The sequence below is a fragment of the Ctenopharyngodon idella genome, chromosome 13 (genome assembly GCF_019924925.1).
Source record: "Ctenopharyngodon idella isolate HZGC_01 chromosome 13, HZGC01, whole genome shotgun sequence".
Lineage (NCBI taxonomy): Eukaryota > Metazoa > Chordata > Actinopteri > Cypriniformes > Xenocyprididae > Ctenopharyngodon > Ctenopharyngodon idella.
The window spans coordinates 16,366,291-16,388,801 of record NC_067232.1 but is presented as its reverse complement, the minus strand read 5'-3'; the positions used below and the strand labels follow the sequence as shown (position 1 = coordinate 16,388,801).

Here is a 22,511-nt window from a genome sequence, read left to right as displayed (position 1 = left end):
CAGGTGAGGGTTTTAATATTATACAATTTTTATTGATATTGAAACACATTTCTTAATTAGAACATTTGTTTGCCAAAACAGTGATGTGACATTTTTGTAAATTAATGTTTACATTTTTGCTGTTTCATAAAATATTTTGTTTCATGATTGTTTCATGAAAAGCCTGAAATAAGCTGTTTAATGGCATAATTTACCCCCAAAAATGTGACAAGATGTCCGTGATTGGGGCATTTTGTCACATAAGGTCAATGTGACCTATACCAATGAGCTTTATCGTTTTTTCCAAGGCAATAACTGTTTAAATGCTTAGAAACGTCTGTGTCTGTACATAAAGTAAATCTATTCACTGGTGTAAATGTGTTCCAACTAATCCCATTCTCGCTCTGTAAGTTGTTCTTATTGTCCCTTTCGAAGAATATGCGCTAAAAGAGGCATAAATTGTGGTAATTTTGGCTATATTTGCTGTGTTGAATCGAAATGTATTGATTTTTCTGCTCAACTCTACCTTTTTCTAGTGTAGTCTCGCGCGCTGTCCAACCCCGTGGTGCTGAAATGATTCTCCCGCATTTGCTGTGATAGAGATTCAGTGGGCGGGTACTATAAAGAGGCGAGATGTGATTGATGCGCCATATCGCCAATCAAAACGCAGGAATCGGGGATTCGTTAACACGTTAAACCACTGGAATCATGTGCTGGGAGGGGGGCGAGTGCTGGATCAGGAGCGGCTGAAGGGTGCGGGACAATGTTGTAGCCTGTTAAAGCAAAAAGTGCCTTATGTTTGGGACCGAAAGATCATTTAATGAGCCCGAGCGGTCCCGTATGAAGCGGGCGGCAGGTCTGGAGCTCGTTGAGGCGAGAAGCTGCTCGGATTAATAGCTACTTATGCTGCGGCTTTGCGCCTGGTCTTGAGCTCTGCGGCAGGTGATGAGCTGAACCGGGCCGGGTCGCCCTTATGGATCGGCAGTATGGATGCTTTCAGTTTCCCCTTTAACAGTAGCGGCCCGGACAGCAAAAACGGTGATGAAGCCGCAGAGCGCCGGCCGGGGGCTCGTTTCCTCGGATTTGGTCCTGCTGCGGCGGCATCCCCGTCCGGAGCCGGATACTGGACCGCCGTGTTCGATTACGAAGCTACCGCCGAGGATGAGCTCAGTCTGCGGAAGGGGGATCGGGTAGAGGTGTTGTCCAAGGACTCGCTGGTGTCCGGGGATGAGGGGTGGTGGACAGGTATGATCGAGGACCGGGTTGGTATTTTCCCAAGTAACTACGTGAGCAGTAACGGTATCTCGGAGAAGATCCGGGACACGCCGGAAGACTACGGTGATTATTCGGTGCCTCAGTTACACTGTGAGTAAACATATTTATCTACACAAAACATATATACATCCACCTTCACTATAGCAGATAACATGTCTTATGTTTTGTGTTTAGTTGTTTTCTCACACACTGATCAATACATATGGTGCTGCACATATTGAGGAAAAAAAAAAAAACTTAAACCAGTCTAAGATGTTTTTTCTGGTTTTCCATAATAGCCAAACTGGAGCTCAGCTGGTTTACTGGTCAGCCTGCTGGTCTTCCAATCTGGCCAACTGAGAAGTCCCCAAAAACCCTCCAAATCCAGCCAACTGACTAGGCTGGGAGACTAACTAAGACCAGCAAACAAGCTTAGACATGATAGCAGGTTTCAACTTGTTTCAAGATGGTCTTTAGCTGGTTGACCATCAACCGTTTTTAAAAAACCATCTGATTGCTGGTCAGTGATGGTCTACCAGCTAGAACCCAGTTTGGACCAGCTAATAACAGCTGTCATTTGCCAAAAGACAACTACAATCTTAAAGGAATAGTTAATCTAAAAATGAAAATTCTGTCATCATTTACTCACCCTTATTTACTCCAAATCTGAATGATTGTTTTTCTTCTGTGGAACACAAAAGAAGATCATCTGAAAGACAGTCCGAACGACATTGTGTGGACAAAAAAAAAGACATTTTTTAAAATATTTGTCATTTTAGGTAAACTTTCCCTTAATATGGATTTTCCAGCAGGCTCCTCACAGAGCCTTAAACATGTTAAGATTTGCACCCATTCAGGCACAAGTGATTCTGAGTTTTAAGCAGACCAGTCAAGTTCTTCCACACCAAAACACACTTAAAATTTTATTGGCGGCAAGGGATTGTCCTCATAGAGTTAGTTCACCCAAAAATGAAAATTCTGTCACTTATTACTCACCCTCATGTTGTTCCAAACCTGTAAGACCTTCGTTCTTCTTTGGAACACAAATTGAGATATTTTTTGATGAAATCCAAGAGCTATCTGACATATAGTGTATATGTGGATATGGGGTTTTCCATTATTTTTATGTGAATTCAGTGTTGTGTTTGAGCTTATGATCAGGAAGTGGACAAATCTTCTGTTTTTTCTATCTCTCATGCTTGCTGTAATGGTGTGTGTGCCCTTGTGTTGTCAGTCGCGTGTTATGTGTTGCTGGTGGTCGTCTGCTTTTCCTGAATGGCTGCTGGCCTACTTTTTATCATGTGGTTCCTGCCAACTGCAATATTAATAAGAGACACAGTGGCCCAGACACACCGTCATCATGACGGCCAGGAGAGGAGGAGACGGTCTCACGCACATCTTTGTTTTACTGCTTTCCATTTTCTTTCACGTCAGCCATCAGTTTTTATAGCATGTATCCCACCGTCTGAATCTGCTATCTGCAAATTAATGCTGATCTTTCTCTGCCTCAGTCTGTCACACATTTGAACTTTACTCAAATGAATAGCACATAAATCACAAGTTCCTGTTTGGTTTCATGTACAGCCCCTTTCTAATTCAGCCTCCTAAATAACCTCTTTGACCTGATGTATTTACTTGAAGTACTCCCAGAGATTTTAAGTTAGTAAGTGAGGCAATAATAAAATTAAGTCAACAATAATGATAATAATAATAATAATATTAAGTTCACGGTTCTCTGATGTCGGTTAATGGTCACATGACGTGGGTAAACAAAATATTTAAAAAAAAATTTTTAGTAAATGTTTTTATTTTAAATGTATTTATTTTAATTAAATAATCATTTTAATAATTCCTCATCAATTTCATTTTTATGATTTAATTACTTTTTTTAAAAGCCCCTGAAGATTCATCACGAATCCCAGTCTGGGAAACCCTGACGTAATGTAATATTTAATGCACTTCATGTTGTTTATAACAAAGGATGGAATATATTTTCTTTCTGCACTAAGATTTTTATATCAATATGGTATTTTATATTAGTTATCCTATTCAAATCAATGTGATAAATGAGTTAGGTCAAAAGTAATCAAAAAGTAGTCAGATTATATTACCTTGAACGTGTAATGTAATGAATTACGTCACTTACTACAATTTTTGGAATCAGTAATCGACTACAATTTGTAAGTTATCTACCCTGAACTGTATATATTCTCTTTCTCTCTTCAGTGCTCCAGATAGATTTCAATGAATTGGCCCTGGAGGAAATGATCGGTGTCGGAGGTTTTGGAAAAGTGTACCGTGCCATTTGGAAAGGGAGTGAGGTGGCGGTGAAAGCCGCTCGACGGGACCCCGATGAGGACGTGTCACAGACGTTGGAGAGCGTCCGTCAGGAGGCCAAGCTCTTTGCCATGCTGACACACCCCAACATCATGGGCCTTCTGGGAGTGTGCCTGCAGGAGCCCAACCTCTGCCTGGTCATGGAGTACGCCCGTGGCGGGCCGCTCAACCGGGCCCTGGCTGGGAAACGCATCCCTCCACACACGCTGGTGGACTGGGCGGTACAGATCGCACGTGCTATGCTCTACCTGCACTGCCAGGCCATCGTACCCGTCATCCACAGAGACCTGAAGTCCAGCAACAGTAAGAAATCATTCACCATTATTAGACCTAACATATCAAACATTTTGATGCCAAGGACCCCAAAATCCACTCCAAAAAATCAAAAAAAAAAAAAAAAGTCACCACCTCAATTTAACTAAGCAAATAGGTAAAATTGGAAAATTACTGCAGTGATTAATATGTTTCAGCCTGTAACAAGTTATTTAACCCTAACTGAGTAGCAGTGAGTAGCTTCTCATTTCTTAAAGGGTTAGTTTACCCAAAAATGAATATAATGTCATTTATTACTCACCCTCATGTTGTTCCACACTCGTAAGACCTTCATTCATTTTCGGATCACAAATTAAGATGATTTTGTTGAAATCCGATGGCTTAGTGAAGCCTACATAGCCAGCAATGACATTTCCTCTCTCAAGATCCATTAATGTACTAAAAACATATTTAATTCAGTTCATGTGAGTACAGTGGTTCGATATTAATATTATAAAGCGACAAGAATATTTTTGGTGCGGCAAAAAAACAAAATAACGACTTATATAGTGATGGCCGATTTCAAAACACTGCTTCATGAAGCTTCGGAGCATTATGAATCTTTTGTGTCGAATCATGATTCAGATCGCGTGTCAAACCGCCAAACTGCTGAAATCACATGACTTTGGCGCTCTGAACTGCTGATTCGACACAAAAGATTCATAACGCTCCGAAGCTTAATGAAGCAGTGTTTTGAAATCGGCCATCACTATATAAGTCATTATTTTGTTTTTTTGGCGCACCAAAAATATTCTCATCGCTTTATAATTTTAATATTGAACCACTGTACTCACATGAACTGATTTAAATATGTTTTTAGTACATTAATGGATCTTGAGAGAGGAAATTTCATTGCTGACTATGCAGGCCTCACTGAGCCATCGGATTTCAACAAAATTATCTTAATTTGTGTTCTGAAGATTATCGAAGGTCTTACAGGTGTGGAACGGCATGAGGGTGAGTAATAAATGACATTATTTTCATTTTTGGGTGAACTAACCCTTTAAACAACCATGGTGAAGAAGACATATCCTGTGGTCATGGAAAAGATTACTCTGTTTTAGAAGTGTCAAATTATTGGCCTGCATCCAGTCTCGTGTAGCTAGACCTTCAGACTGATGGTAGAAGGTCTGGACTCCATAGCAGCTTTCATTGGCCAAGGACCGCCCAAAGGCCATCTGACTGACATTTACCGTAACCAATCACTGTTCGTTTTGTTTCGTGTCATGTTTGGGGCGTGAAAATGTAATGTCAATGTCCCTACAATAACAGACCGACATGTAAAACTCTTGGACGAGTCTATACCGCAAACTTTACATACTTTTGAAAAAATACTTTTGATAAGCGCTCATTGTCACAGTTGTAAACACAACAGCTTGCTTCTTCCATAAGGGGGTTTGGCGTCATGGCATCTTTGTTTCCAGGCAGACCATTAAAGAACGCAAAACGCACGTCTCCCGGAAATCCTGTAGAATTCAGCCAATCAGATGACGACTTTGAAACTCCTAAAGTGTTTCCGATTTTGTGTGCCATATTCATCAGATGTTCAGTCAACGGTTCGTGGGTGTGATGTCTGAGGCTGAAACTAACCTGCATCAAGCAAAGACAACTACTAATAATGGGTTAAGAACTGTCCAACACATTATTAAAGGAAGGATCATGGTGAACCATCATCTTTAAGGAAGAAATGTGGTGGAAGAATGTTTAATAGTGAAAGTAAGAGCATTTCCAAACTCACAATGTGAAGAGAACTTAAGGGATTGTTACTAAACATCTGTGTAGCCTTAAGAAAACCCCTTATTAGTCATCATAGTTGGGTAAAATTCTGTAGAGATGAATGAGCGACTAAATTAAATATATTTTTTGTGTTCCCATTTGCTCCAATAGCAAAAGAAAAGCACAACTTTTAAAAAGAGGCAAAAAATAGAGAGAAATTGAAAACGGCAGTCAGAAAAGAGAAAGATATCAATTTTACTGTCACTCCCCAGCCGCTCTATTAGAAACACCCTCACCACAGTGTTATCAACTACTTTTTTGTAATTTGATGCAAAGGTAATATAATACAAAGTGTAGTGTTATAAATGTATAAATACTTTAAAAAAAAATGAAAATATAAAAAACTTTGCAGGATTTACGATGCTGATGACCATTAAAACGTGTCATTACAGTCTGTGAAAATGGTCCATTGGACTCTGGAGCAATGGAAAAAGGTTATGTAGTCTGATGAGTCCAGATTTACCCTGTTCCAGAGTGATGGGTGCATCGGGGTAAGAAGAGAGGCAGAAGTGATATTCCCATCATGCCTGCCTAGTGCCTCCCGTACCACCCTGTGGAGGCCAGTCTTATGATCTGGGGTTGCTTCAGTTGTTCAGGTCTAGGTTCAGCAATATTATGTGCTCAAAAAATGAGGTTAGCTGACTACCTGAATATACTGAATGACCAGGTTTTTCCATCAATGAATTTTTTTCTTCCCTGATGGCAGGGGCATATTCCAAGATGACATTGTCAGGATTCATCTGGCTCAAATTGTGAATGATTGGTTCAGGGAGCACGAGACATCATTTTCACACATGAATTGGCCACCACACAGTCCAGACCTTAACCCCATTGAAAATCATTGGGAAGTGCTGGAGAAGACTTTACACAGCGGTCCGACTCTCCCATCATCAATAAAGATCTTGGCGAGAAATGAATGTGACTCTGGATGGATAAGCTTACCGAAATGATGCCATGGCAAATGCGTGCCGTAATCAAAGCAAAATGCGGTCCAAAGAAATATTAGAATGTGTGACTTTTTTTTTTTTTTTTTTTGCCAGGCAGTGTGTTAGGATCCCCTTGCTAGGGACTCATCCTAAAACATAATAGCAGTCATATCATTTCATGTAGAAAGATCCATTTATATTATATAAGGAAAATATAAAGTATTCAATTATAAAGACAACATTGTGTTGTGTTTCTAAAATTAAATAATTGACTGTTATATTTTAATATATTTTAATGTATAAATGTATAATGTTAATTCATTCTGAAAGTGATTCCAATGATATTGTTCCTCTGTGTCCTTGTCGTTATAGCTGTGGTGGAAGACTTCCTTATTCTCACAAATTTAGAACAATTATTAAAACTTTATAGTTATGGTTATCATTATAGTCATCATCCTTGGTGTGAAAGGCCCTTAACTCTTGGTTTTTATTTCATACTGTTTACTACGGCTGTCATTAGAAAACTGGAAAGATTTCCTACCAGTGTTTAGAAAGCAGAAAGAAACTGTAATTATCATATTTGGTAAATATGTATACAAAAATTGTGCTGAACATATTTAACTTATATTTAATATTAAAATTATAACTTGAACAACCCTTAAAATATATATTTTGTAAAATCCTTTTTTCCCTCTCAAATTCTCCATGGACCCCTCATCACACCCTTTTGGCCCCCAGTTGTAAAATCTCTGCCTGATGCAACAATCATAGGCTGCTTTTCTTCTACAGGCATGTAGCTTTGCTTGTATTCATGTGCCATAGTTGAAGGGCCTGGCTCATGTATTGGCTCTCTGGGTGTGTAAGTTGGTCGTAATCCTGTGTTTGGCAGTTGACTTGTCTGATTGGATCCTCTAAACCCAAAGCTTATTACAGAGGATTTGCACTCACCTTCACTCCCTGCCACTTGATTGGCTACTCAAAACATGTCCTGGGCTCTCATAGGCCACTCGGATATAATTAGCATAGGACCTTGCACACAATTGGACGCTGTAGTTCAAAGATAAGTCTCCTAGCTTTTCATTGGTTGTGTTGTGGAAAAACAAAGTCAGCTAATTTTAACAACACCAACTTACAGATAAACACACACACACACACACACACACACACACACACACACACACACACACACACACACACACACACACACAAACACACACACACACACACACACACACACACACACACACACACATACGCATCACAGGAAACTGTGCACATTTTTACTTTCTCAAAAAAACTCATTCTGTATGATTTATAAACCTTTTGAAAAATGGGGACATGGGGTAATGTCCTCATAAGTCACCCCCTCCTTGTAATTCCTGTCATACCCATGTCATTATACAAATTTGTGTCCTGATATGTCACAAAAACACACACGCACACGCACACACACACACACATCTTACAGCCAAGCTGTGTTGTACATCAAGAAGCATTTGAAACTCTAAATCTAATATTAAACTGCTACAGATTGCAACCATCCAACTTCCATTAATGCAATACTGTGTGTTCCGCTGTTGTTTTGAGCTTGTGAAGTTATGTTAGTGAAGGCATTGCCCAATTCAGCACTACTATGGTGGACAGCTCCTATAAAAAGCTGCCTGTCAATCAGGCTTCTGCTTTTGCTGTAGTCATAGTGTAGCTGCATGATTAATCTTTAAAAGACCGCGATCTTGATTCAAACACCCACATGATCTTATTCCTTATGTCTATTAAACCATTGGCAAAATCATACCAGAGCATTCAAATCTGTGTTCACGCTGCCACTGACCCAGAGAGAGTAACCTATCATGTTTAGGTATGAAACAGCTTCACAAACAGTCTTTTTTAAACACAAAGTATCTTTATTTCTGTCCTACAGTAATTAAAATTATCACAAAAGTACTGGGATGAAAGTTTATAGTTCAGATATAAACACTGATATGTGATATGTTGATACGGTGGCGATCAAAATAGAGCAAATCCCCTTTTGAAAGTAACATGGCACTTCAAATAACGATTGTATCAATTACATTGTTACGCCACTATGCGGTAAGTGACTGAAAATGTAATTGTCATTGAATCATTCATTCAAGAGATTTGTTCAAAAACACTGATTCATTCAGTAATGAAACAAGTGAGGTATTAGGCTTGTTTGAGATGCATCGGCTCTGCGCTGACCGATCGGCTTATGACACCAAAGCACTTTGATGTCATACGCCGATTGGTCTGCGCAGCTCCGATGCATCTCGAACAAGCCTATATATGAGTGAGTCATTGAATCATTCATTCAAGAGATTTGTTCAAAAATGCTGATTCATCCAGTAATGAAACAAATGAAATCTTTATGAGTGAGTCATTGAATCATTCACTCAAACCTATTTTTCTAATATTCATTCTGATTAATTAAACATTTAATAGACTGCAGCAAATAATATTTTGTCAGAAGCTCTGGTAATTTACATGTTATTTTATTTTGTTGTCTGTTCAGAATTGTGGGAGAATCATGATCTCTATTTGAAAAAACAAAACAAAACGTGATTCTCAATTTATCCAGGATCGTGCAGCTCAAAGTCAGTAACTGCAGCATCTGCCCCTCTGTTTCATGTACTCAATCATCACTTTTGTCTTTTTAACTCCACCCTACAGTTCTGATTCTGGAACGTGTTGAGAACGATGATCTGAGCAACAAGACTCTGAAGGTGACAGATTTCGGTTTGGCACGAGAGTGGCATCGGACCACAAAGATGAGCGCGGCGGGGACGTACGCCTGGATGGCCCCTGAGGTCATCCGCTCTTCGACCTTCTCCAAGGGCAGTGATGTTTGGAGGTGGGCACCAGGAAATGTGTGTGAGTGTTTCTGACCTAGCTGCACCAAAGGCAAGTCAGTCTGTGTTGCTGTCATATAGGCAAGTCTTCACCTTCTCATATTGTCCCTATGTTTCCTTTTTAAAAATAATATGAAGAAATTCTCGAGAAATATGGTATATTTCTCTCTAGAATATTAGAACAAAAAATTAACCGAAAGTTAGAAATGAACAAACTGAAATAAATAAGTTTAAGTGCCAAAATTACTAAATTACTGTAATAGAAATAAATTAAATCTAAATAGAAATATTAAAACACAAAGACTAAAAAGACAAAAGCAATTAACAAAATTATTAAAACAAACTAAAATTAAAATAAAAAAATAAATACGAATATGAAATATATATAAAAACGAATACTACAATAGTAATACTAAAATAATACTGAATAGATGTTATTTGGATATTAAGGTAAACATACTCATTTATTTTATTATATATATAACATTATTATTATTATGCAATAATGTATACATCATGCGAGCAAATCAGGCAGTTATAGCACAAATTGTGCAGCCATATTTCAGTTTCATTGGCCAAACTATAGGTCACAGATGGCAGTATCCAATGAAGGTTTTGGTTACCATGGTAACAAACAAATGGTGTCATTATCCCAGTTTCTATGGCTGGTCTGTGTGTTGTATGGTGCTGTTCAGTGCTTAGCTATTAATGTCTGAATTTCGCTTCCCACCACAATTCCTGATTACAGAGTACAGAAGGGGAGGGATGAATAGTAAAGAGATAAAAATAGAAAACATTCACTGCTATGGATCTTTGTTCTCTATCCACATTAACAAGGTGTGATGTGTCTGTTTGCTTGTGTGTATTTTTTTGAGTCACTGAAATCTACAGTAATATTTATCATTCATTTATAGCAGTTTTTAAGGTTTTTAAACTTACCAAGCTGACTTTTGTGTCAGTGTTGTCAACATTTTTTGCCCAAAAAAATATGTGCCACTGAAGCACATATTTTACATTTGAAAGAATATGACACTGCAAAGGCACACTTTGTTAAAATGTTAATAGAGGGGTATTTTTGTTTACTAGGGAGCATAATACCTGTCATTCATTTTATAGTGTTACTGTATAGGATTCTGCTAGTCTTTGCACAAATAATGTTGGTGACAGCTTGTTGTCAGTAGTTTTGTTTAACTCTCTGTTGGTCTGTCTCTTTCTCACAGTTATGGAGTTTTGTTGTGGGAGCTGCTGACAGGAGAGGTGCCGTTTCGTGGCATTGATGGTCTGGCGGTAGCTTACGGTGTGGCCATGAATAAACTGTCCCTGCCGATCCCCTCCACCTGTCCTGAGCCATTTGCTCGGCTGATGGAAGGCAAGAAAATCTCATATACTGCAGTGACTGTAACTTATTAACTTAAGCACTGTTCCCCTGCATATATGAAACTTCTGCCAAATGACAAATCATAACATAACAAGTATCAAAACAGTATATTGTAATAAACTGGCAGCTGTGGTTGCCAGAAATTCACCTGAAAATTACTGTGACAATGTGGTTTTATGGGATGCCATAACTTATGTTATGTGATATAATGTTAACATATCCATCTACTTGAACGCTGGTTTTTACCTTAAAATCTACTGATAACCACCATAATAATATAGGTGATAAAACAGAAAGCAACATGATGAATCAGAACATTACATCTCAACATCTCCAAGAAAGTCATACAATAAATGATGACAGAATTTTCATTTTTGGATGAACTGTCTTTTTAATTGAATGAGTTTAAATAGGATATATAGAAATTGAAATAGATTTACTAACCAAAAGGCTTATTGTCCCAGCCTGAGTGGTCTGTGACAGCTGACAGTCTGTCTGTGGTGTGTGTTTCTCTCACCTGCTCTAGACTGTTGGAATGTGGACCCTCATGCTCGACCCCCCTTCACCAGTATTCTAGACCAGCTGACGGCTATCGAGGAGTCGGGCTTCTTTGAAATGCCAGCAGAATCCTTCCAATCCCTGCAGGATGACTGGAAGCTGGAGGTTCAGGAGATGTTCGACCAGCTCAGAGCCAAAGAGAAGGTTTACATGCTTTCAAAATGATCAAAAACACATTTACTTACCTGTATAAATACCTAGACGTTTTAAGTTAGAAAAATACATAAATACTACTGACTAACCTAAACCAATCTCTAAATTATATATATAATATATTCCTGTGATGGAAAAGCTGAATTTCTAGCAGCCATTACTGCGGTCTTCAGTATCACATGATCCTTCAGAAATCATTCTAATATACTGATTTAGTGCTCAAGTATATTATTAAGTTCAGAAGAAAAGCATTTATTTGACATAGAAATTGTTTGTAACATAAAAATGCGTCATACTTTTGATCAATGTAATACATCCTTATGGAATAAAAGTATTAATTTCCTTCAAAATGTTTTGAATTATATGTATATATGTTTGTCCCCAAAGTAAAACACACACACTTGCTAAATAAAGCTAAATAAGCTTCTTTCAATTCAACTAGAACGTCAGTCAGAAGATTTAGTAAACATTTTATTTGCAATCCAGTCTCTATTAAAGGGTTAGTTCACCCAAAAATGAAAATTCTGTCATTAATTACTCACCCTCATGTCTTCCCAAACCCGTAAGATCTTCGTTCATCTTCAGAACACAAATTAAGATATTGTTGATGAAATCCGAGAGGTATATGACTCGTCCATAGACAGCAATATAATCAACACTTTTAAGGTCCAGAAAGGTACTAAAGACATATTTAAAACAGTTCACGTGACTGCAGTGGTTCAGCCTTAATGTTATGAAGCAACGAGAATACTTTTTGTGCACAAAAACAAAACAAAAATAATGACTTTATTCAACAATATCTTCTCTTCTGTGTCATTCTCATGCATTGTTTACGTCCAGCAGTTCCAGGTTCTACATCAGAACGGCGACTCATTATTGGCCAGCTCCTGCAGCGGCATCACACGCATGCGTCGTGCTCACGTGTGCAGCTTTGGCCAATACTGAGCCGGCATTCGGACGTAAACACGGAAGCCTTCACTGTGCTTACTGTGGCAACTGTGTAAGGATAATGACAGGGAAGAGAAGAGATTGTTGAATAAAGTCATTATTTTTGTTTTGTTTTTGCGCACAAAAAGTATTCTCGTCGCTTCATAAAATTAAGGTTGAACCACTGCAGTCACGTCGACTGTTTTAATGATGTCTTTAGTACCATTCTGGACCTTTAAAGTGTTGATTATATTGCTGTCTATGGACGAGTCACATACCTCTCGGATTTTGTCAAAAATATCTTAATTTGTGTTCCGAAGATGAACGAAGGTCTTACGGGTGTGGAACGACATGAGGGTGAGTAATTAATGACAGAATTTTCACTTTTATGTGAACTAACCCTTTAAACTCACAGCTGTGATGGTGTCAAACTCCAGATGAATTGGTGTCAGTATGGTGGTGTCAAGTGCGGCAGATGAATTTACCAGATTATACACACTACATAGATCAGAGTGATGAGTAAGTTGGATCTTTCTCATTCTTGCTGTAGGAGTTGAGATCCTGGGAGGAGGAACTGAGTCGTGCAGCGCTACAGCAGAAGTACCAGGAAGAGGCTTTAAGGCGGCGGGAACAGGAACTGGCGGAAAGAGAAATTCACATCCTGGAGCGAGAGCTTAATGTCATCATTCACCAGCTGTACCAGGAGAAACCACGAGTGCAAAACCGTCATGGAAAGTTCCGGCGCAGTCGACTTAAACTGCGTGACGGGAATCGCATCAGCCTGCCTTCTGGTTAGTATTTCAAAGTATTAAATGCATTATTCAAATAGCACTCCTTATGTGAAGCACACAAGATTCAACTCACATTTGAATTCAATAGATTTGCATTGGGTAAAATAATACATTTTTAGTTTTTTTAACTCTAAACTTTTTGCTATTAAATAATGTTTGTGTTTCAGATTTCCAGCATAAGATCACAGTCCAAGCGTCTCCTTCTTTGGACAGGAGGCGGAGTCTCCTGGGCAGTAACTCCACCCCTCCAAACAGCCCCCCTGTTTTGCCACGCCTTCGAGCGATCCAGTGTATGTGTTTATATATCTGATTGATTTTGTGGATATTATTGTGGATATTAGTTTGGACAGATATGCTCAGTTTCCTAATTTAGAACATCCTTCATGCCGACAGTGGCCCCTGGGGTCGGATGTCAAGCCTGGGGTCGTAATGCTGCATTCCAGTATGATGAAGAGGAGGACAGGAAGACTTCACGCAAGAAAGGGAGAACGCAAAGAGAACACAGTGCTGATGAGAGGTGTGCGTGTATGTGTGTTTCTGTAAAAAGCATAAACTTAACCAAATATTTATACAGTCACAAACCTCTGTGTGCATGTGTTTATCACTCAGTTTGAGGACTCCTAAAGAGGGCAGTCGGCAGCGTTCCTGCAGCGCTCCAAACCTGCGCCGCTCCCCCAGACACAGTCCTGCTATACCTGGAGTGTGCAGCCTGGCAGAGACTGGTAACACTCACATTACGCTTTGTTCAGCATCTTCATTGACCAGTTCTAAACGTTTTCCATTTGAAATCTTGAATATTTAGCTACATCCTTGTTGCATTCACATTAATACCATACAGTGGCAGGGAGTAAAGACTGATGCACTGAATTTAACTGAGAGAGAGATAACTGAATTAACAGTGCTCTTTAAAGTCGGCATGACTTTTTCTAAATGTATCTAATTATGAACGATTCTTCTATGAAAATGTTTTAACAGTTTTTTTGTGTTCATAATTTTTCATTAAAATGTCATAACTGGATCTTCTGGTGATACAACCAACTTCTCTCTGGCGACATATGCTAGACTTCTCCAGTCATTTAGTCTGCATAAACTTCGCCCCTTTCTTTCATTCAATAGAAAATTTGCCTTTAGATCTGCCTCTATCCAATCAACAACCAATGAATAGAAACCTACCCGCTTTTTTCTTTGTTTGATAATCCGTTTCTCTCGGCTGTAGCTGTCACTACTTCTGTTACATCACAACTGTAGCTACCAGTTCAGCTCCTGAATTTCTACTGAAGTAGCCAACAGGATGAAGAATTTGAATTTAAGGAGTAGAATTATATGGAATGAAAGTTAAAAAATTTCAACAACTGTTGTAAGTGCAATTTTATTAATACTTTAGTTTTTAATAGTTTTTATTTTTCAGTATAATTTACATATGAATATCTTTTCATACAGACAGTAAGGGTTATTTCCAGAAACAGATGATATTAATAATGTTCAATCATTAAAGGTGCAATAGGTGATTCTCTACAGCAACATTTTTTGTTATACTGGTTGAAAGTCTCCTCATATCCTGATAGCAATCACTGTTAAACGGTCTAAATGTATTTTTATAAATATAAATCGTCTGTGGAAGGTGTAAGACCATAAAATGTTCATCCAATCATCATATTTGGTCCGAATGAAATAATACGATGTTCTACCTGCCTGTCAACGTATGTTTTTACATACCCTCGTGCACCCTGTTCGCACAGACATACGCCATCAGCGCATTTCATGCTATGCAGAGTTTATGTAGACAGACGTCAGTCACAGAGCACCGCAAACAAACAGCAGCCACATTTTACAGTTCCTACCAAATCAAAACAATGAGTTTTTGTTGCGTTCACGCCATAACTACCGTAATTAAGAGATGTTCATTCTAACCGCAGCTGTTCAGTCAGACTCGGAATTATGCATTTCAATGTCAACAGTTTCCACACCGAAATGAATCTGCAGCAGTCAGGTACAAGCTCTCTAAGTTGTTTACATTCATTATTATTGTAATGTTATGTACTTTGAGACATGAGGTAGTTTTTCTTGTGACACTTTGGGTGTGCCTTCATGTGTTTTGGAGGAGGCGTGGCTTTGGACTGCGATTTTCAAGGAGGGAGGGATTGTATGCTTTGAATGCTAGCAGGCTAATGTTAGCATTTCACAGATAACCTACTGCACCTTTAACTATAATCTTCAATATATTTATTTATTTATTTGGGAAGTTTTTTGAAAACAACGTGGTGGACATTTTGCGATGCTATATGGAAAAATAAAATCTTTTTTATTCTTTCATGACTGTTTGAATTGATTTGACGGTACTGAATTATGACTTATAAGAATAATTAGCCAAAATTAATCATCATTAAACTTGAGTTTAATTTGAGTGTAATTAAACTCTTCTTTTGTCTGAATCTTGATTTTTTTTTATTTTTTATTGTAATTCAGTAAATTCCTCTTCCTGTAATTCCAATTTCTGGATCCTGTGGAGCATAGCCACATTGTTAAGATTGAAACATTGAAAATGTGTCACACTGACATTATGTTGGCATCATTGCATCAGGCTGATGTAATATTTTGATGTATTTATTTTGACATTTCTGTCATCTCCCTGATAATAGACTGGTTTAAGCTCATCTAAGTAGTTCGAAATGTCACAGATTTTATTTACATTATAATATTAGAAACAAATGAGAATAAACAACCAGAATTCAAAAAATCTTCACCCTGTAACTGACAAGCTGTGAAGCCTGGTTATGGTGCAACATTGTGAAATGTTTCTCCCCCCACCCCTCTCTTTCTCTCTGTGTAGAAAATGAGGACTGCTGCTTCCCATCAGAGTCAGCTGACTCTCCTGGCCAATCATACCTCTGCATCCCGTTCCACAGGGATGGATCCGACAGTTACAGCATGGAGAGCAGCACGACTGGAATGGCTTCTGATGCTTCCCCCAGTTATACGCGGCGGAGCCCCAGTGGAAGCCGTAGATCAGAGCTGGTGTTGCTGGGCTGTGGGGCGGCTCTGGCCGCTATCGGTTTTGGTCATAACTTACTAGACCTTGTGCGTGTGGAAGAGAGTGTGCGTCCACGATGGGAAGGGCTGTTTCACCGCACCGGGGGTCAAAGTCGTGGCGCTAGCCCACCCACACGCAAAATCTTCAAACGTGAAAGCCCCCGTCGCCCTCCCCCTCTGCCCACGTCCCTCACACTCCTGTCTCTCTCATCTGTGTCTGATTGTAACTCAACCCGTTCTCTCCTGCGCTCTGACAGTGAAGAGCTGCTCGTGCTACGCCCACCAACACCCCCCACCCTCCCTGGACACAATCCGCCTCCTCTGAACCCACTGGTCAACACCCACCTGGAGAGCTTTAAACGGCACCCTCGACAGTCACTCACACCCACACATGTGCCCTCTGCACCCAGTGCAGCCTGCAGGCTTCGTCGCACACCTTCAGATGGCGCAATAAAGACGGGGTGCAGTCCCGGCCATAACAACCACAATCCCACCCCTACCACACCCTCCAAAACAGGTGAGAAACTCTGGGTCAGTGATGGGACACTATCTAATTCCCACCTAATTCCTAACATCATGAACATGTAGCCAATCCCGTCAACATGGGGCGGGGCTTTTCCTATCATTATTTCTAGGGATGCTGCTGTCTGCTGATTTTTAGAAGGCAGCTACGTGACTCTGAGATGGCGAACGGGAACATGGTTTTTGAAATATTAGCAACACATTATTAGCTGTTTGATAATGTAGTCGATCAATAACATAATCATATCAATAACCGTTATGTGTCAACTTTTATTCAAATTCTGAATGGATAATATATAACCTAGAAATCGCGCAAAGACCGCTCCCTTTACAGTTACTCATCTCAGTTCACGACTTCACAAAGTTCTGTTATCAATAAAGTTGTCTACACTGCACAATAAATCTCTTATTTACTTTGTGTCTATACTCTGTTAATGAGAGGATTTGCGAGAGCGCCGAACTCAGCGCTTAATAAGAACTCTGGCGATTTGAGCGGTGAATGGATTCTGACCTAAATTAAACACCCCTGATTGGCCACTGCATTCAAGAGATCAACAACCTGTCTGTGATTGGCTACATTGCTCACCACTGAAAAAATATGTTGTATATAGAAACATTTGAAGTTCTCTAGAGCGCAAACACAATTACGCACTAGAGCGCTTACTAAATCTGTTTCGTCAATATATTATTACAGTATCAACTGAGGGTACTCTTGCTTTTGTTTGAGGGTGCTTACCCCCGTAGAAACGGGCCTGCCTGTATAATTCGCTCTTCCTCTTCTTCTTCTGAATCAGTTTTTGGTTCAGTTGCATATAAGGATGAATTAAACCAATATTTCCATTTGCCAGTTTGTAGCATTTGCTACAGTTGACCGAATGGATCAGGTAGTCCGAGCTGGTTGATTGAGAGGAGGCGGGGACTAATTTGCATATTCATGAATCTGCGTATACTAAATGAAGCAAGGGTGTAGAGTTACATTACAAGCTATTTTAAGGCATGAAGAAATTATTTTCACAGAAAACTTTTAAATATGTCATTGTGATTATCAAGAATGAGTTTGTTTTAAGGGATAAAATTATTGACTGCAGGGGGACTTAAAAAATAAAACAACTTCACTGTTTATTATATTTAAATATTCTTTATACATACACACACACACACACACACATATATATATATATATATATATTTGTATGAAATGAAATAACTAAAATGTGTACACATGTATTCAAACGTATAATAAAAAATTGAAACGGTATAAAATTTAAAAAAAAAAGGTGAATTGAAATTGAATAAAGGTTTTTTAAAACATTTTGTATAAAAACCAACTTGAATACATTTAGAGAACTTGGTACATGTTTTTTTAAATTAGACAAGATTCCTGTTCTTTATACATCATTGACCGTCTACTAACACAACAAATAGTGATTTGAAATCCTTTCACAGAAATTGATTCAGTTCTTAGCTATAATTAGTTTAATTTTTGTGCCTTTTGTGATGCCGTATGTGCAGTGACTCCGTGGACCTTAAGTGAGGACCCCTCGGAGGTGCCCCGTCTTCCTGATCCGAATCTCATCTTCCCACCTACGCCACGACGCCGCTTCCAACCTGAGCGTCCCAAGACTCTGGACTTCCTGGCTAGGCCCCGCCCTTGTCCAAGAGCACGCTGTGGATCCCAGTGGGGCGAATCTCCTGCCCACACGTCCAGCACTGAAACCCCGTCCACTGTGGAGTTTGGAGGAGGTGTGGTCGTCTTGCCCACTCCTATGGAACCACCAACCCCCTGTTCCCCTTGGGTGAATGACAGCCTTTTGGACCAACAGGATGAAGGACAGTACAGGGACGGGACAAGGCCTCTTTCATCAGATCCCAGAGACTCACCTTACAGAGTGCGACAAGGGTTCTGCTCTTGATTTCATCCCTTCAAACTTATTAATGTCACTCACAAATTTAGACCCACTTGCTTTCAGATGTAGCACTTACACCATCAGATTAATCAAGGGGGAGTTCTGGATACCCTGGTGAAGAAAACATGCTTAAACCAGCCTAAGATGCTTTGCTTGAGGATTAAGCTGGTCTTAGTTGGTTTAAGATAGTCGCTCAGCCTGGTCAAGCTAGCTGGGTGGTCAGTTGGTTGCCTAAGTGCCCAAAACTCCTAATAAACTAGCCAACAGACCAACTTGACTGTACTGGAAGACCAGCAAGCCAGTTTAGGCTGGTTTGATTCTTTCCCCCCCTTTTTTTCAACAGGATATATAAATACTTATTATATTAGGAACTGATACCTTACTGATAAGGAATAATTACCCAGCATAAACCAAAGGTACTTGGTTTTTGCATAATCCAGATGCTTTTCTGGTCTAAACCATCTTCAGTTCAATATTAGAAGTATTCAACAAATATATACAGTCCTACACTGCAAAAAATGAATTTCTTCCTCAATATTTTTGTCTCGTTTTACCAGTACAATAAGCATTATTAAATCAAGATACACTTGAGAAGCAGAATTACTTCAAATATTAAAGGATTAGTTCACTTCAGAATTAAAATTTTCTGATAATTTACTCACCCCCATGTCATCCAAGATGTTTGTCTTTCTTTCTTCAGTCAAAAAGAAATTTAGGTTTTGAGGAAAACATTCCAGGATTTTTCTCCATATAGTGGACTTAAACGGGGTTCAGCGGGTTAAAGGTCCAAATTTCAGTTTCAATGCAGCTTCAAGGGGCACTACACGATCCCAGCCGAGGAATAAGGGTCTTATCTAGCGAAACTAAAAAAAAATTAAAATTCATATACTTTTTAACCACAAATGCTAGTCTTGCACTAGCTCTGCAATGCGCCACGCTTTGCGTAATCATGTTGGAAAGGTCATGCGTGACGTAAGCAGAAATGCCAAGCAAGTGTTTTAAAAGATTTAAACATCCAGGTTACGCACACGAAAGGACAATTTTAAACAATAATCTAACACAAAGACACATAAATATGTGTCATTCATAATACAACAACTTTTGAACGGTCCTCCTTCTCTACACTATTGTAAACACTGGATCGGTACTTCTGCCTAAGTCACACGTGACCTTTCCATTAGAGCTAATGCAAGATGAGCATTTGTGGTTAAAAAGTTTATTAATTTTTAAAAAATTTTAGAAAATGAGCGATCGTTTCGCTAGAGAAGACCAGATAAGAGCCCTTTGAAGCTGCACTGAAACTGCAATTTGGACCTTCAACCTGCTGAACCCCGATTAAGTCCACTATATGGAGAAAAATGTTTTCCTCAAAAACCTTAATTTCTTTTCCACTGAAGAAAGAAAGACATGAACATCTTGGATGACTTGAGGGTGAGTAAATTATCAGGAAATTTTAATTCTGAAGTGAACTAATCCTTTAAATCTGAAAATTGGTCAAAACTAAGCGACTAGTTGAAAGGGTTTATTTTTCTTACCCTGTTGGCAGAATGTTTTTTCTTGTTTTAAGTGTAAAGTCACTTAATTTTGATATATTTTTTTCAGGAAAACAAAACTTGTTATCTCATGTCATTTTGCTTCTCAAATAATTGTATCTTGATTTAGAAATGCTTAAATATTTATACAAGAAAACAAGACAAAAATTCAGATGCAGTGTGGAGTCCAATAGTGTGTCTTGATAAGCTAATCTTCAGTATACACTTCTATTCATCACCAGGCGTAATAAGCTATCGAATAATAATACAATCCAGATGCTTCATTAATGGCCAGACTGATTTCTGAGTGCTTTAGAAAAGTACAGGGTCTGTAGCTGTGATCTTTAGAGACATTTATCAGGACAATTTTTTTATTTGCAAACTTGTTTTTTATTCATATTGAGTGTATTATCTCAGCTGTCCTGCTGCGCTGTATTGACTTCCTCTCTGTATGTACACACGTCTGCATGTTTATGGTAGATTTAGCTTTCTGAACATGGTAGCCTACTGGGTTAGATGGAGAACATTGGACAGTTTATTTCTACAACTCTGTGGAGTTTTCAGGTTTTATTTGTCATACATGAATGAGATTGTACACCTTTAGAAGTGCTTTTTCCGGTCTCATGAATGTATAGTTCTTCTGTTATACTTCCATTCGAGATCACTGATTGTTCTGTGGTTTTCACTGTAGCATGAAACACATTGTCTTTCACAAATAATATGCTTGTTTAGTGACATCTTCACCATCCAAACTACCAGAATTAAACATGAGGGAACGTCTTTAAGAGGAAAGTTAGAATTTTTTGGCTCTAAGTTTGCAGCTATACAATAGTCAGGTACATTACTGCAGTTTTCCGGTGTTTGTGCATGTGCAGTATGTGTGATGTGTGTGTGTGTGTGTGTGTGTGATTCAGTGTAACTGATGGGTTCCAAAGTGAATGTGCATTGAATTTTGTTGGAGATTTTTGAGAATGTTGAATTTGTTTTGCAGGTTTTTTAGTAGCATTTTGTGCAATATTTTTTATGTTTACACATATTTATTTCTTTAAATTATTTTTATATTTTTCACATTTTTATTATTTTGTGATGAAATTTATTAGGAGCAACATTCCTGTCTGGATTTTTGGACATGTTCAGACAAGAAGAGGTGAACATTTTTTTGCACATGTTTACAGCATCGTTATCCTCTGTCTCTCATTCCAATCTTTCATCTCTATACCGGCAAAAACTTCCTCTAGAGACAAAACAACATTTAGAGCCAAAACACAGAAGGGCTTGTGTCTCTCTTCCCCTTTCTGTCACTTGATACCAGATTTTGAACTTTTGTCATGCATACAACAAAATGAACTAGCAGTGTAAAATTCAGAGTCCTGAAATTTGGCAAGTTGGCTGAGGAGGAACTCTCACTTCATTCCATCAGGATGTGGAATAGGGGTGTATTTTTTCTGGCTTAAAGGAATGTGTAGCTATCATCAAGAGCATCTGCTGCCATTTATCAGCACAATAACTGTTGTCCTGGAGAGCAGGTGTTTTGGGTTCAGAAGCTGCTGCTATGAAACTTGTACTTGCACCCGAGCACATTAGACTTGTGTAAGAGCTCGATTAAAGCCCTGAAATGCTGAGATGTGGTGTTTCGTGACTGACTGTCTTAGTATAGAATACAAAACTCAAGAAAATGATTTGCACATTTTATTATCATCATCATAACTGCAAATAAATGAGACTAGACTGGCATTTTCCAAATTAATTCTCTCTCTTTCACTTAACATAAACATTAAGGCAAGACATAAACCATTGTTGTTGTTGTTTTTTCATGAACTGGTCAATTTTGAGATGTTGGGCTATTTTGATTATAGCAAGCATGTCTCTTTTTAGACTAGTGGAAAGAAAACATCCAAAATACACATTTAAGTCTTATTTATTACACTTTATCTATTTGCATCTATAGATTTCAATAACAATACATATTTTAAAGGCTGTTTTCTCAAAATGATTGTATCTCATGCACAGAAATCTCTTAAGTAACACTTTCCCCCAAACCTTTTCAGTTTTATTCCTAGGCTATCTATATTCTGAAGGGGTTTGTTCATAAATAATTTACCTGATATGTAAAATTTTATTCTTAAGAAGATTATTTTTTTCTGGCTGTTGACAGCATTTTATGGAGTGATAAAAACAGATATCCAAAATCCCCTAAAAACCTCTAATATGTCAACAGGTTACACTTTTTTTCGATGGTTTACTTTAGACAATTTACTAACT

The 22,511-nt window shown here is 38.6% G+C and overlaps 1 protein-coding gene across 1 annotated transcript; it reads left to right on the top strand.

The window, feature by feature from the left end:
• Positions 1 to 307: 307 nt before the first annotated feature.
• On the top strand, positions 308 to 21,871 carry map3k9 (mitogen-activated protein kinase kinase kinase 9). Its single transcript, XM_051916467.1, has 11 exons — positions 308 to 1,344; positions 3,460 to 3,873; positions 9,273 to 9,453; positions 10,672 to 10,820; positions 11,356 to 11,531; positions 13,018 to 13,258; positions 13,426 to 13,548; positions 13,652 to 13,775; positions 13,868 to 13,980; positions 16,089 to 16,805; positions 18,323 to 21,871. Exons 1-11 carry the CDS (start codon positions 966 to 968, stop codon positions 18,721 to 18,723), a joined length of 3,018 nt encoding a protein of 1,005 aa, XP_051772427.1. The 5' UTR covers positions 308 to 965; the 3' UTR covers positions 18,724 to 21,871.
• The last annotated feature ends 640 nt before the right edge of the window (positions 21,872 to 22,511 follow it).

What these genes read in the sequence shown, in the direction of transcription:
- map3k9 (XM_051916467.1), top strand. Translation starts at nt 966, where the DNA reads ATGGATGCTTTCAGTTTCCCCTTTAACAGTAGCGGCCCGGACAGCAAA. An exon ending in AGACCTGAAGTCCAGCAACA is followed by an intron (nt 3,874 to 9,272) that starts GTAAGAAATCAT and finishes TCCACCCTACAG; the next exon opens with TTCTGATTCTGGAACGTGTT. An exon ending in GTGCAGCCTGGCAGAGACTG is followed by an intron (nt 13,981 to 16,088) that starts GTAACACTCACA and finishes CTCTCTGTGTAG; the next exon opens with AAAATGAGGACTGCTGCTTC.